This window comes from Crocodylus siamensis, chromosome 5 (genome assembly GCF_052110815.1).
Source record: "Crocodylus siamensis isolate JL-2025a chromosome 5, ASM5211081v1, whole genome shotgun sequence".
NCBI lineage: Eukaryota > Metazoa > Chordata > Crocodylia > Crocodylidae > Crocodylus > Crocodylus siamensis.
Window position 1 is genome coordinate 176,660,301 of NC_143399.1, and position 13,572 is coordinate 176,673,872.

The 13,572-nt window shown below is 41.8% G+C and overlaps 1 protein-coding gene across 2 annotated transcripts in view; it reads left to right on the forward strand.

The window, feature by feature from the left end:
* CACNB2 (calcium voltage-gated channel auxiliary subunit beta 2) overlaps positions 1-13,572 on the forward strand; it is a 419,711-nt gene that overhangs the window by 226,230 nt on the left and 179,909 nt on the right. The window contains exon 1 of one of the 2 annotated variants that reach the window (XM_090047241.1): positions 9,485-9,773. The exons of the other annotated variant lie outside the window; for it this stretch is intronic. Coding sequence (XP_089903367.1) covers positions 9,741-9,773 — 33 coding nt within the window. The 5' untranslated portion in view covers positions 9,485-9,740. Of the gene's footprint in view, positions 1-9,484; positions 9,774-13,572 lie in introns of those variants that run through there. 2 annotated transcript variants of the gene reach the window in all.

Below are 13,572 nucleotides of genomic sequence, written 5' to 3' on the forward strand. Positions count from 1 at the left end.
TTTGATCTAAGTCTGTGGGTACTCATACTACAAAGTCAGTGTTTCCAAATTTATCCCTCACTTACATGTGTTTATGGAGAGCAGGTTCTGACAGTAAGGCAAGGGTGCAGAGCAGGGTTCCAGGGAAATAAGCTTGCGGGGCAGAGGATGAGCGGTCCACCTGACCCCCACAAGATTTATTTTCCCTCCTACAGCAGTGGGAGAGGGAATGCATTTCAAGCAAATCTCTAATAATTAGATTCTGTGCCTGGAAATCATTGGGGATAATATTACTTAAATATTATCTTATATTCAAGTAAATATGGTAATGTTATTTTACTAGTATTTGACCATTTTTTTATTTCATAGATTTCATAGACATTAGGGCTGGAAGGGACCTCGGGAGATCATCGAGTCCAGCCCCCTGCCCAAAAGGCAGGAAGTCAGGTGGGGTCATAGGATCCCAGCAAGATAAGCATCCAATTTACTCTTGAAGGTGTTCAATGTAGGTGCTTGAACCACCTCTGCTGGCAGACTGTTCCAGACCTTGGGGGCTCGGACAGTAAAGAAATTCTTCCTTATGTCCAGCCTGAAACGGTCTTGCAGGAGTTTGTGACTGTTTGACCTCGTCATCCCTTGGGGGCGCTCTGGTGAACAAACGTTCCCCCAGATCCTGGTGGTCACCCCTGATAAACTTATAGGTGGCCATCAGATCACCCCTGAGCCTACGCTTTTCCAGGCTAAAGAATCCCATGGCTCTCAGCCTGTCATCGTAAGATCTGTTTTCCTGACCTCTGATCATGCGCGTGGCTCTCCTCTGGACTCTCTCAAGCTTCTCCACATCCTTTTTGAATTGTGGAGCCCAAAACTGGACGCAGGACTCCAGCTGCGGCCTCACCAAGGCCAAGTACAAGGGGAGAATGACATCCCGGGATTTGCTCGAGAAGCATCTATGGATGCAAGCCAGCGTTTTGGTCGCTTTACTAGCCGCAGCATCACATTGGAGGCTCATGTTCATCTTGTGGTCAATGATGACCCCCAAGTCTCTTTCTTCTGTAGTGCTATCCAACGTAGCACTGCCGAGCCTATAAGGATGCTGCAGGTTTTTCCTCCCAAGGTGGAGAACCTTGCATTTTTCGGTGTTAAACACCATGAGGTTCTCGTCTGCCCATTTGCTGAGCTTGTCCAGGTCAGCCTGGATTACCTGCCTATATTCTGGCGTGGATCCTTTGCCCCAAAGTTTGGTGTCATCAGCGAACTTGGCCAGTCCACTCCTGACTCCAATGTCCACTTCATTAATGAAGATGTTGAACACGATGGGTCCCAGGACAGAGCCTTGAGGGACCCAGCTGGTCACAGGGCACCACAATGAGTGACTGCCATCGATTACAACCCTCTGGGTCCGACCACGGAGCCATTTTCCCAGCCAGCGGATCGTGGTGGAGCCAAGGCCACGACTGGGCAGTTTGGCCAAGAGGTGATCGTGGGATACCAGATCAAAGGCTTTTTTGAAGTCAAGGTATATGACATCAATCTCTTCTCCCTTGTCCAGGTGCTAGGTCACCTGGTCATAGAAGGAAATTAGATTGGTCAAACAAGACCTACCCACAACAAACCCATGCTGGCTATCCCTTAGAATGTTAGCCTGGGCCAGTCCCTCAAGGATGGCCTCCTTAATAAACTTTTCTAAGATCTTCCCCAGGATAGAAGTCAGGCTAATGGGCCTGTAGTTAGCCGGATCCACTCTCCTCCCTTTCTTGAAGATCGGCACCACATTGGCCTTCTTTCAGTCTTCAGGCACTATACCAGAGCGCCAGGAGTTTTCAAAGATCTGTGCGAGGGGCTGGGCTATGACGCTCACCAGCTCCTTGAGTACCCTGGGGTGCAGATTGTCAGGGCCGGCTGATTTGAAGGTATCCAGCTTCTCAAGGTGTTCCTTCACGAGGTCAGCAATTATGGAGGGTAGGGGATCCCCACCACCCGGATCTCCCTGTCCCATAGCAGGCATGGGCATTTATGAAGAAAAAATATACAGAAGAATAAAGAGAGGAAGCAAAGTGTGTGTGCATGCATGTTTGTATGTGTGCCTTTGTGTGCTTGATGTGAATATGGACTTCTGCACCCTAAATAGACTAGTAAAACTAACCTTCAAGTTCGAAGGTTGAATATGCTAAATGAGGTATTGTTCCATCCCCCAGGGATAGTGGGTAATTTTATGGGTGAATAAGAAGGTGCAGAAGTAATTGTTTTATATTCAACCCAAAAACATTACAGGTGTTTAATTTTACATTTCCTTGCAAAACCATGACTTCTGATTTTTAGTCATCCTTCTGGATCACTTTCAGACCAGTGAGCAGCCATTTCCATAAAAACTGAACATTAATAGCCATGTTGGTCCAAGGACATGGGCAGGCAAGGTTCTTTGGGTATATGTGATATCTTTTATTAAGCCAACTGAGTAGTTGGAAAAATGTTATTTGCAAGCTTTCAGGCACAAGAACCCTTCTTCAGGCATAGTGAGACTCTGCTGTTCTGAGATCTCCAGGGAATAAAAGAAGCTAAAAGTGTGTGTGGCAGGATGTCAGTGAGAATGTAAATAGGTGAAAATTAGGAAAACAAAGGGTAAGGAAGGGAGGGGAGAAAATTGGGAAGAAATAATGCCAAAGATAAGTAAAGGAGATTCTTTTGTACTTAAGTTCTTCAAGGCAGAAAAGAGGCAGTCTGTAAAAAAAGTAAATACCTGGAAATTAGGAAGGCAAAGGATAGAAAAGGAGGAGAGGGGACTAAGGGGGGGGGCGGGGGAGAAAAGTGTAAGTCATAAGCTCAGGCCAGGTACCTGGTGAATCAGATGTCTGGTAGGTTGTAATGTGTCCTAAATCCAATGTCTATGTTGAGTCCATGATTTTTTGTATCCAGTAGATTTATGAAGTGAAGTTCATAGGCTCACCTATGAAAGGTGTTTTGTAAGTTCCCTTTGAGGATTAGAACTGGGAGATCAGAGAGGGAGTGGTTGTCGTATGAGAAGTGTACCCTGACAAGTAATTGGATACTTTTGTCTTTGTGCATTCATTCTGGTGCACAGTTCTTGTTTGGTTTCTCCTACATATTTTTCCATCAGGGCATTTGGTGCACTAGATCAAATGTATAACATTTCTGGAGGTGCAGGTATAAGATCCAGGAATGGTGATGGTTCTGTTGTGGGGTGTGGTTATTGTGGGAGTGGTGGAGATGGGTTGGCAGGTTTTGCATTTCTTGTCCTGGGATGGTCTGGATCCATTAGGCGTTGTTTTGGTCATAGGGAGTTTGCTTTTGGTGATGAGGTTTGGTGAAAAGTCTAAAAAACTAGAAATGCAAGGAAATATGCTTGAAATATTGCACTAATTTCTTCTGGCACTACTTTAATAATATTTTTCAGGAATACATTCAGGTGTTTCAATATGAGGTCTTCCTGTTGTAACAATGTGCTAGCATCATGATAGCACTATGCATTTTATGTTTTACATCATAACTCCTCAACCCTGCCAGCCAGCTCATGATTTTAAGTCACATGACTTTGCAACCCACTTAATAGATGCAAATACATCTTCATTGAGGTCTCCGAAAAAATGGCAAGAGAAGACAAGGAGTTAAGTTGCTGTTGTTTCATGTCAAAATAAAACTGGACAGAGCACAGTTTAGATACCAAATGTTTCAAAAGAGTGTCAGTGAATTGCTTTACTAGTCTTTTTTTTCAGTCTTCTGCCTGTAGATTTAGTATTTTCTAGAAAATGTATTTGAAAACAAATATTGCATTATTTTTTGGCAATTTTAGTTGAAGCCTTTGCCAAAATAAAGATGATTGCACCTTTTGGTATTTTATATTGGTGGCCAGCTTTATAGATTGTTAGGGGCTGGAAAATCCTCAGTCCACTAGGCAGGAAAGGACAACTGGGGTATAGATTTAGAGATTGTTAGGGGCTGGAAGAGACCTTGTAGAAGGTCCCTTTATTTATTACCTTATCCTATGGCTAGTAATAGAGGGAATTTGAAGCTTGATCTTGTGTGGTTTCAAGTATGTATCCTATAGTTCATGTCTTAGTTGTTTTATTGAATATGGATCCACTGAATAAAAATTCCAAACATTACAACTTTTATGAAAGTTTTATAAAAAATGTAAAACAAGGTAGGCCATTTTAAATGTATCTAACGATTTTTGTTGTCACTCTCTAAACTATGTCATTATAATTTTTCTTCATTTCATCATGATGATATATTGGAGCATATTATAGTCTAATGTAGGGATTCCACATTGGAAATTTTTCAGTATGATTTGCAGCTGATTTCATGCTATGTGATCAGTTTGTTTGGCAGCTGTTGTAAGCAAACCAGAATTGGGAGTACATTAAGAGAGGTAAAATTAGTGATTCCTGATCTATAATTTGTCCTTTTCCTTTCTATAAGTCCTTGAGCAATTTTTAACTCCTAGATTAATAAATGGTTTAAAAAAAATTGGAAGTATAAGACAACTTGAGCTTTTACATTTATCTTACTTTTTAAAAGAATTCTATTTTTAGCTAACTGCAGATGCCTTCAGAATGCTGTTCAAAATTTTCAGAAAACATGAAGTCACATTACGTTCTTTTTGATCCTTCTGGTCAAGGAAAGGGGCCCAGGCAGGAGTGGGTGCATCCTACAGATCAATACCTGGCTTTGCAGGTGGTGTTGGGACCAGGGTTTTGGCTTCTTTGACTGTGGGATGATGTTCCAAGAAGACCTGGGATATACCTGATGAAGAAAGGGAAGGACATCTTCTCAGACAGGCTTGCTAACCTAGTGAGGAGGGCTTAAAACTAGGTTTGCTGGGGGATGGAGACCAAAGCCCTAAGAGAAGTGGGAAAGTCGGTGACTTGGAGGAAGAACAAACAGGAGGGGGCAACAAGGGAGGTGGTCTCAGTCTTCCTGAGAAATCAGGGCAAATCAACGAGTTACCTTAGGTGCCTGTACACAGATGCACAGAGCCTGTGAAATGAGCAGGAAGAATTGGAAATGCATGCGCAGTCACAGAACAATGATGTGATTGGAATAACAGACTTGGTGGGATAGCTCTCATGTCTGGAGCACTGTCATGGATGGATTTAACTGTTCAGGATAGACAGGACAATTTCCTGGTGCAAATGCTGGGTTGGCAAATTAGGGGCCATGCTTTTCTTGACCTGCTGCTCACAAACAGGCAAAAAATTGGCAGGTAATGTACTAGTGGATGCAACTTGGGCAGCAGTGATCATGAGATGATTGAGTTCAGGATCCTGAGGAAAGGAAGGAAAGAGAGCAAAGTAAGGACCCTGGACATCAGAAAAGCAGACTTCAGTTTGCTCAGAGAACTCATAAGTAGGATCCCTTTGGAAGCCAGTCTGAGGGGGAGAGGAGGCCAAGAGAGCTGGCTGTATGTGAAAGAAGCCTTACTGATTGTGCAGAAACAAACCATCTGGATGTGCAGGAAGACTAGCAAGTATAGCAGAAGACCAGCTTCACTTAGCAGGGAACTCTTCAGTAAAATAAATCACAGAAAAGAAGCTTATAAGAAGTGGAAACTTGGACAAATAACTAGAGAGGAGTATAAGAGTATTGCTTCTGTAGGGATGAAGTCAGGAAGGACAAAGCCCAATAGGAGTTGCAGCTAGCAAGGGATGTGAAGGATAACAAGAAGGGTTTCTACCAGTATGTTGGTAGCAAGAGGAGGATCAGGTAAAGTGTGGGTTCCTTACTGAATGGGGGAGGCAATCTAGTGACAAAGAGTGCAGAAAAGGCTGAAGTACTTGGTACCTTTTTCCATCTCAGTCTTCACAGGCAAGGTCAGCTACCAGACTACTGCACTGGAAAGCACAGTTTGGGGAGGAGGTGATCATCCACCAGTTGCAGAAGAACAGGTTAGGGACTATTTAGGAAATCTGGACATGTACAAGTCCATGGGGCTGGACAGGATGCACTTGAAGGTGCTCTGGAAGTTAGTAATGTGATTGCAGAACTACAGGCCATCATCTTTGAAAACTCAATGGCAATCAGGAGAGGTTCCAGATGATTGGAAAAGGGTAAACATAGTGCCCATATTTAAGAAAAAGGAGGATCCAGGGAATTACAGACCAGGCAGCCTCACCTCAGTCCCTGGCAAAATCATGGAGCAGATCCTCAAGGAATCATTTTTCTAAGCACTTGGAGAAGAAGAAGGTGATTTGGAAGAGTCGGCATGGATTCACAACAGACAAGTCATGCTTGACCAACCTGATTGCTTTCTATGATGAGGTGACTGGCTCTGTGGATGCAGGAAGACCAGTGGATGTGGTATACCTTGATTTTAGCAAGGTTTTAGATACGGTCTCCCACAACATTCATGCAGGCAAGCTAAGGAAGTATGGGCTGGATGAATAGACTGGAAGGACGACAGAAAACTGGGTGGCTCCTCAGACTCAGAGAGTAGTAATTGATGGCTCAACATCTAGTTGACAGCTAGTATCAAGTGGAGTGCCCCAAGGGTCAGTCCTTGGGCCTGTTTCATTCAATGTCTTCATCGGTGACCTGGAAGATGGCATAGAGTGCACCTTCAGCAAGTTTATAGGTGACACCAAGCTGGGGGAAGTAGTAGATACACTGGAGAGTAGGGCTAGGATTCAGAGAGACCTAGATGAATTGGAGGATTAGTCCAGAAGAAATCTCTTGAGGTTCAATAAGGACAAGTGCAAAGTCCTGTACTTAGGATGGAGCTATCCCATGTACCAGTACAGGCTGGGGGCTAACTGGCTGGGCTACAGCTCTGCAGAAAAAGACCTGGGAGTTAGTGGAAAATAAACTGAACATGAGCCAACAGTGTGCCCTTGTTGTTGCCAAGAAGGCTAACAGCATACTGGGCTACAGTGGTAGGAGTATTGCCAGCAGATCAAGGGAAGTGATTATTCCCCTGTATTCAGCACTGGTGCGGCCACATCTGGAGTACTGCATTCAGTTTTGGGCCCCCCATTACAGAAAGGATGTTGTCCAATTGGAGAGAGTCTAGCAGGGGGCAACAGAAATGGTGAGGGGGCTGGGACACATGACTTACGAGGAGTAGCCAAGGAAACTGGGCTTATTAGTCTAGAGATGAGACGACCAAGAGGGTTCCAGAGAGGATGGAGCCGGACTGTTCTCAGCAGTGGCAGATGACAGAACAAGGAGCAATCGTCTCAAGTAGCTGCAAGAGAAGTTTAGGTTGGGGAACTCCCCTCTTGTCAGCACGGAGGCGGAAAAGGATCTTGGAGTCATAATTAACTCCAAGATGAACATGGCCTGACAGTGTGGGGAGGCAGTCAGGAAGGCCAACTGTACCTTGTCATGCATCCACAGATGCATCTCAAGCAGGTCCAAAGAGGTGATCCTCCCCCTCTATGTGGCACTGGTCAGGCCGCAGTTGGAGTACTGCATCCAGTTCTGGGCGCCGCACTTCATGAGGGATGTCGACAGCATGGAGAGGGTCCAGAGGAGGGCCACTCGTATGATCAGGGGACGACAGGGCAGGCCCTATGAGGAGATGCTATGGGACCTGAACCTGTTCAGTCTCCACAAGAGAAGGCTGAGGGGGGAGCTAGTGGCCTGTTATAAACTAGTCGGGGGGATCAGCAGGCATTGGGGAAGTCACTGTTTCCCCGAACACTGCCAGGAGTGACCAGGAAAAACGGTCACAAGCTGGCAGAGGGCAGGTTTAGGCTAGATATCAGGAAGCACTACTTCATGGTCAGGGCAGCGAGGATCTGGAACGAACTTCCAAGAGAGGTGGTCCTGGCTCCTATCCTGGGGGTTTTTAAGAAGAGGTTGGATGAACATCTTGCTGGGGTTGTATGACCCCAGTATTGTTTCCTGCCATGGTGGGGGTCGGACTAGATGATCTACTCAGGTCCCTTCTGACCCTAGAAACTATAAAACTAGGTTAGATATTAGGAGGAACTCTCTCACTAGGACAGTAGTAAAATACTGGAACAAGTTAGCCAGAAAAGTTGTGGACTCTCCATCTTTAGACATTTTTAAGACCCAGCTAGGCAAAACTGTGGCTGGGATGATCCGATTAAGTTGGGGATGGTCCTGCTTTGAGCAGGGGGTTCGACTAGATGACCTTCTGAAGTCCCGTTCAACCTATTTTTTTTTCTTTTATTCTATGTATTTCTGGTATCGACTTTTGGAAATGCACTATAGTTTTTCGAGGGAATATGTGTGCTCTCTTTTGTATTTATGGTGCAGTGAAATGATGTAAAACTAAACTAAAACTTGCTAAACTGAGTGGAACATGTTCCTGGGCATCTGTGTAGAATGAATAGGGTTTTCACTCTCTTACATACACTCAGATATGTGTCATGGGTATCACTTGCTTACTTTTGTGCAACAGCCTATACAATGGAACCTGCTTTGGTAGATGTTCCATGATTTGCTGCCAGGAAGCACTGTCTCCAAGAATTATGAATGCACAGAGCCAGATTTTTTTTTTTAAATCCTTGTTTTAACTTTAACTGTGATATCACTTCAATGGGTGAGACTGTCAAGTACTTCCTTTTTTCTGTTCTTAGGTAGAGAAACTTCTCTTTAAAATAATTAGCATGTATTGAGTAAGAAGGCATGGCCACAGACTTTGTCCCTATCAACAGTGTCATCCCTATTTGCACACATCAACACAAGACACTGACTGTGCAGTTGCTGAATAAAGCTGTGCAATAACACGTCATGGCACTAACAGTGCTACTACACTACTATGTAATATCATTAGGCTGCTGTGCAGTAGTGTCACTTAATGTTTGCCGGCACTATTGCACAGTAACTCTGGTTACTGTACATTTAATACTTGATTACACAAGTACTAAATAAATGTGCAATGACTGTGACCGCTGGGACAGTAATTATGTTTTTTCTGTTTTCAAAATGCCTTCACATGATAAAGAGAAGCTTCATTGTTTCTTTTTACTGGCAAACCAGTCTAGTATCAACCTGTATATTGAAGAATGTGCTATTAGTACAAGTAAGTAAGTCATTTGTAGAAACTCCTGGTGTATGTATGAACAGTCCTGGAGTGAAATTGGCTTTTATATATGAGTGTAGTGCTGTGGAAACTAGGCAAGGCTGAATTTACAATAACTTGGTTCATTCACAGGTTAAAAAGGGTTTCTTTTTTGGTCCCTTGAAGTTAAATTAGTTCTGTTCGGTCATGTTTGAGTTCTTCATCTACGGACAGTACTTGTTCCAACTGTCTTTGTTATAAATGCAAACAAATTGAGTCCAAGAGTGTAAGAAGTTAGAACTCAAACTTCACTGACATTACTGAGCTCTCTCATCACAACAGATAGGCCAGTAGAGTTCTAGCTGCTTTCCATTATACTGCCTGATCTTGTAGCCAATCAGTACAAGGCCAGCAACATGTGATTAAGAACATAACCGTGAATGAATACCCCAGCCCAGCCTCTGCTCCCCTCTTCCCTTTCGCTTATAGTAATGGATTAACGCCACACGTCTTTGCTGCTGCTGCTTTCCTTTGTGGAATGTTTTACTGGTGCAGCTTGCCAGATCATCGTTTCCTTAACTACTTACAGTCAGAGGTTTTATTTTTGTGTTTGAGAGCAATATTAAAGAAGCATTTTGAGCGTGGGAAACGAGCCCTGGAACTGTATTCCAGCTGTAGAAGCTATATTGCTAAGACGCAGAAGTTTAAGATGCAGTTGAAGCTCTTACTTTAGGACATTTTGGATACACTGTAAGATTGATAAGCTGCAGCTATGTACCTTTATGGCAGTGAGGATTATGAAGTGGTAAGAAGTGAGATAACAGTTATTTCTTGGGTTTGAGCTGCTTTCAAAAGTTATTATGCAACTTTGAATGTGTGATCAATTCTGTTTCCTTTGTTGAATAATTACTGTTTGGTTTTTTAATAGTTCTTCTATGGTACTAAATTACAAAATTTAGTTTTGCCAAGTATATTGTAGTATGCATTGGTGGAAAAAAATCATTGCATTTCAGCTGTTAGTTACTAGTAATATAATTATGGTTGTCTTCATAATATAAATTTGGATCTTTTGAATACTGTGGGTCACATTTAGATGTCAGGTCAGTAGACTTTTTCTCCACAAACAAACATAGCAGGATTTAGTTAGTGCTGTAACTTTATGCAATACTTCAAAGTATATGTACACGCACTGAGCTATCAGTGTGGTGGTATACATATGGAAACTTTAGAAAACGGTTTATTTTTCTAGAAAAGTTCATAACATTCTAGCTTAATGTCTAGTTTAGACTTTAAAGAAGTTTATTTTAAAACTAGAATCTGATTTTGAACACACTGTAACTAGATTTCTCTGTAAACTATAATTGAAACACAATGCTGATGTAAGAGGAAATGGGGGGAAAAAGTGGAAAGAATTGCTGTTTATCCCATGGTGTTGGTAGCGGACATAAACATTTGCAAATTTTGTAGACTGGGTTTCCAGTGCTCCACTGCATTCAACATGAATGGACCTCTGCACCAAAAATAGTTCATAGTGATATAACAATCCAACCGCTTTTTGGAAATGTTAATAAACCCAAGTCCTTTTAATCATCAATAAAAGAAGCTATTCTGTAAAGCATAAAAATAATGTTCTAAATTTTTAAAAATGGCATGTCTTTTATATGTAATTTTCCATACAGATTGTTCTTATTTTGGTTGTTGAAGTTATTTTTCTGAACCTGAAAGTGCCCTCTATAGAAATTGGAGCATTACAACACATTTCAGGGGATATTTAAAAACATTGTAAAAATGCATTAGTGTTTATTTTTTTTCTTAATTCTTAGTAGATACTTTTTGTGACTGTGATTAAAAATATTTAAAATTAATTTAATGAAGAGTTACAGGACAGTAGATGGGGGAAAGTGTTTATAGCCAGGGGTTTGCATTTTAAATTATTTTATATGTAATTAAATTACTCAAACTTCTATGAACTCTGCAGCATACAAATCAAATGCAGATGTAACTATACTTTTTCAGTATATTATGCTGTTATTCCATATTCATTAAATTGTTAGTCTCCCAAAGAGCTTTGAAATTTTGCACCAGTTAATTTTAGGACCTTTGTTATCAATTCACCAATATCTTGGCAATTCTGTTAGTAAGCCTGTAGTATTTTAAAGGGGTTGGTTTTCCACTCCCTTGCATTTTATGTAGTTTTTTTTTATACTGGTAAAAAATGTTCGTTTGGTTCGTCTTACACTCCCTCTGGGCTCTCATTGCATCTTATGTATTCACATATGAATGAAACAGAGAATGAGACCTATGCAGTGGGGTGCCATGCAGAATTAGCATTATTGGGTATGTAGACATTCATAAGGTAAACCCAGCGATTTCAAATAGGAATCCATAGTGTCAAAACCATCTGACCTCATCCTTGTTGAGTTTTTTGCAACAGAAAAATTACTCTATTAATTTTCTATAATGAAGAAAGAGGTGAAAAAAAACCAATAAAACTTGATAAATAATAGTTTTTGTAATAGGATGGGGTGCCTAGGGGTGGCAGTGTTACCCCCAGGTCCTTAACCATGTCAGTCTTGCCCTATAAGCATCCTTGTTCTCGTCCACCATGTCTTGTTGGTATGATGAATATAGGGATGCTACCCTTGAGCTTTAGGTTTAGACACAGTCTGGCTAGATCCTAATGACCCAGTTGTCTCTAGACCCCTTGACATCCTGTTTCCTTGTGGATGGTTCCTGAGTCTCTCAGCCTTACGGGCCATATGTGTGGCTCCAGCCACCCCAAGCCTTGCAGATGATACTGGCATTGTCTTGCCTATAATTTGGCCCCTCTCTCAGCACCAGCCTCTCCACAACCCTCTCTTGGCACCGGCCTCTCCACACTGTAGTGGGCCCCCAATGAAGCCTCCCCCTTCCCCAAATAGCCTCACCCAAACCACCAGTGTTATCAGACAGCACACAATAGCCAATCACCATGAGTCCCTGGGCTGTAACGTAACACAAAACTCACATTATGCTCTGCCCCTTTAAAAGAGTAATACTCCTCTCTGAGGTTCAGTGCCTAGTAGGCAAGGATACCTTATGGGCTTCCAGTGTCCCCTTTGTTCTAAGGGTAGCATATCTGCCAGCTACCACATCTCTGGGCCCGCCCTTCCTAGAGGCTCCTTCCCCTTCAGCTACTGGTAGGAAACCAACTGCCTGGTCCCAGCCCTAGGGTTTATATGGGCCGAAGGCCCTGCCTCCCCTGGCCGGCCGACTGGGTGCAGGTGCGACCAATTCCCTCATTAACCAGTTGTCATGGCAACCTGCACCTGGAGTTTCATCTCCTTGTGCTCTCTCACCAGGCAATCTCTGCTCTAAGAAGAGCAGGCACCTTCGTGCCCTGCAACAGTTTTCTAAATTCGGTTCTGCTAAATTCAAAAAAAGTTATGAAACAGTGTTTTGAGCCTAAAAAGATTAAGAACCACTGCTTTAGGCTATTGGGGAAAAGGGGATCACAGCTTCCTTATCTGGCAGATTTGTGTGCGTTTTATTATAAATGAACGAAAATGAAATATCTTGTTTCATGCAAAAAAAAAGTTGCATTGTACCCAAAACATTTTCCTCCTTTTCCCTTTTCCCTTCATTTTCCATAAAGATGAAAAAGTTAATTCTAATTTGAATAATTTGTTTCTGGTTTAACAGCCAAATAAGATGTGATAAAAGTATTTATTCATACCATTCTATGTAGTGATATAGAAACAGAATTTCTTGGTTCTAAGAACTTAACGAGGTATTCTGCTTAATAATCAAATGGTAGGATATGACCTATGAAAAATTTAGGCAAGTATTGTGTATTTTTTTATATTATTTTATTATCTCTTTTTTTCTTTTTCTTTTTCTTTTTTTTCTTTTTTCACTGATCTGTAGTTTATAAAGCCATATGTTCTGAATTGAGGAAGAAGACGTCCATCCCACACAAACAATTACCAGTGAGTCACTGCATAACTGCAAATGCAGCCAAAAGAATGATAGCACACAATCTGAGGGGTCCCTTTTAAGTTCAAATTCACTATTAATTTCTAATAATTTTAAAGTGAATTTGAAGCATACTAGTAGTGCATATTAAATTTGATTTTAGCCTACAAGACCTAAAAATAAAAATACAGGTTGTCAAGAGGCCTGTATTTTCATAAGCTGTATCTTCATAATTAGGGCCAGTGTAGTTGTCTAAAACCAATATACATGTCCGAATTTTGTTGTGATTAGTTTGTGGTGGTGTTAAATTTTCCTCAACATATACGAATGATCATAACCAGATTTGCAGTGGTGTTAAACTGCTGAATTTCAGCAAACACCTTCACAGTAAAATGAACCCTATAAATGTTGCATGTGTCTTCTACCTTGTGTACATAGCATGTGTATGACTTTAAGATAACTTTACCTTAATTCAGCATAGCTAAATATGTTCAGCTTATATCCACAGAACTGAACTTGTAGGATGAAATCCTGATCCTACTGAAGTTAATGGCAAAATTCCCATAGACTTCAATGCAACAGGATTTGCCTAGGGCAGTCTACTCTTTCCCACAGGGAAGAATAGAATTCTTGTTCTGTGGAGTACCAGA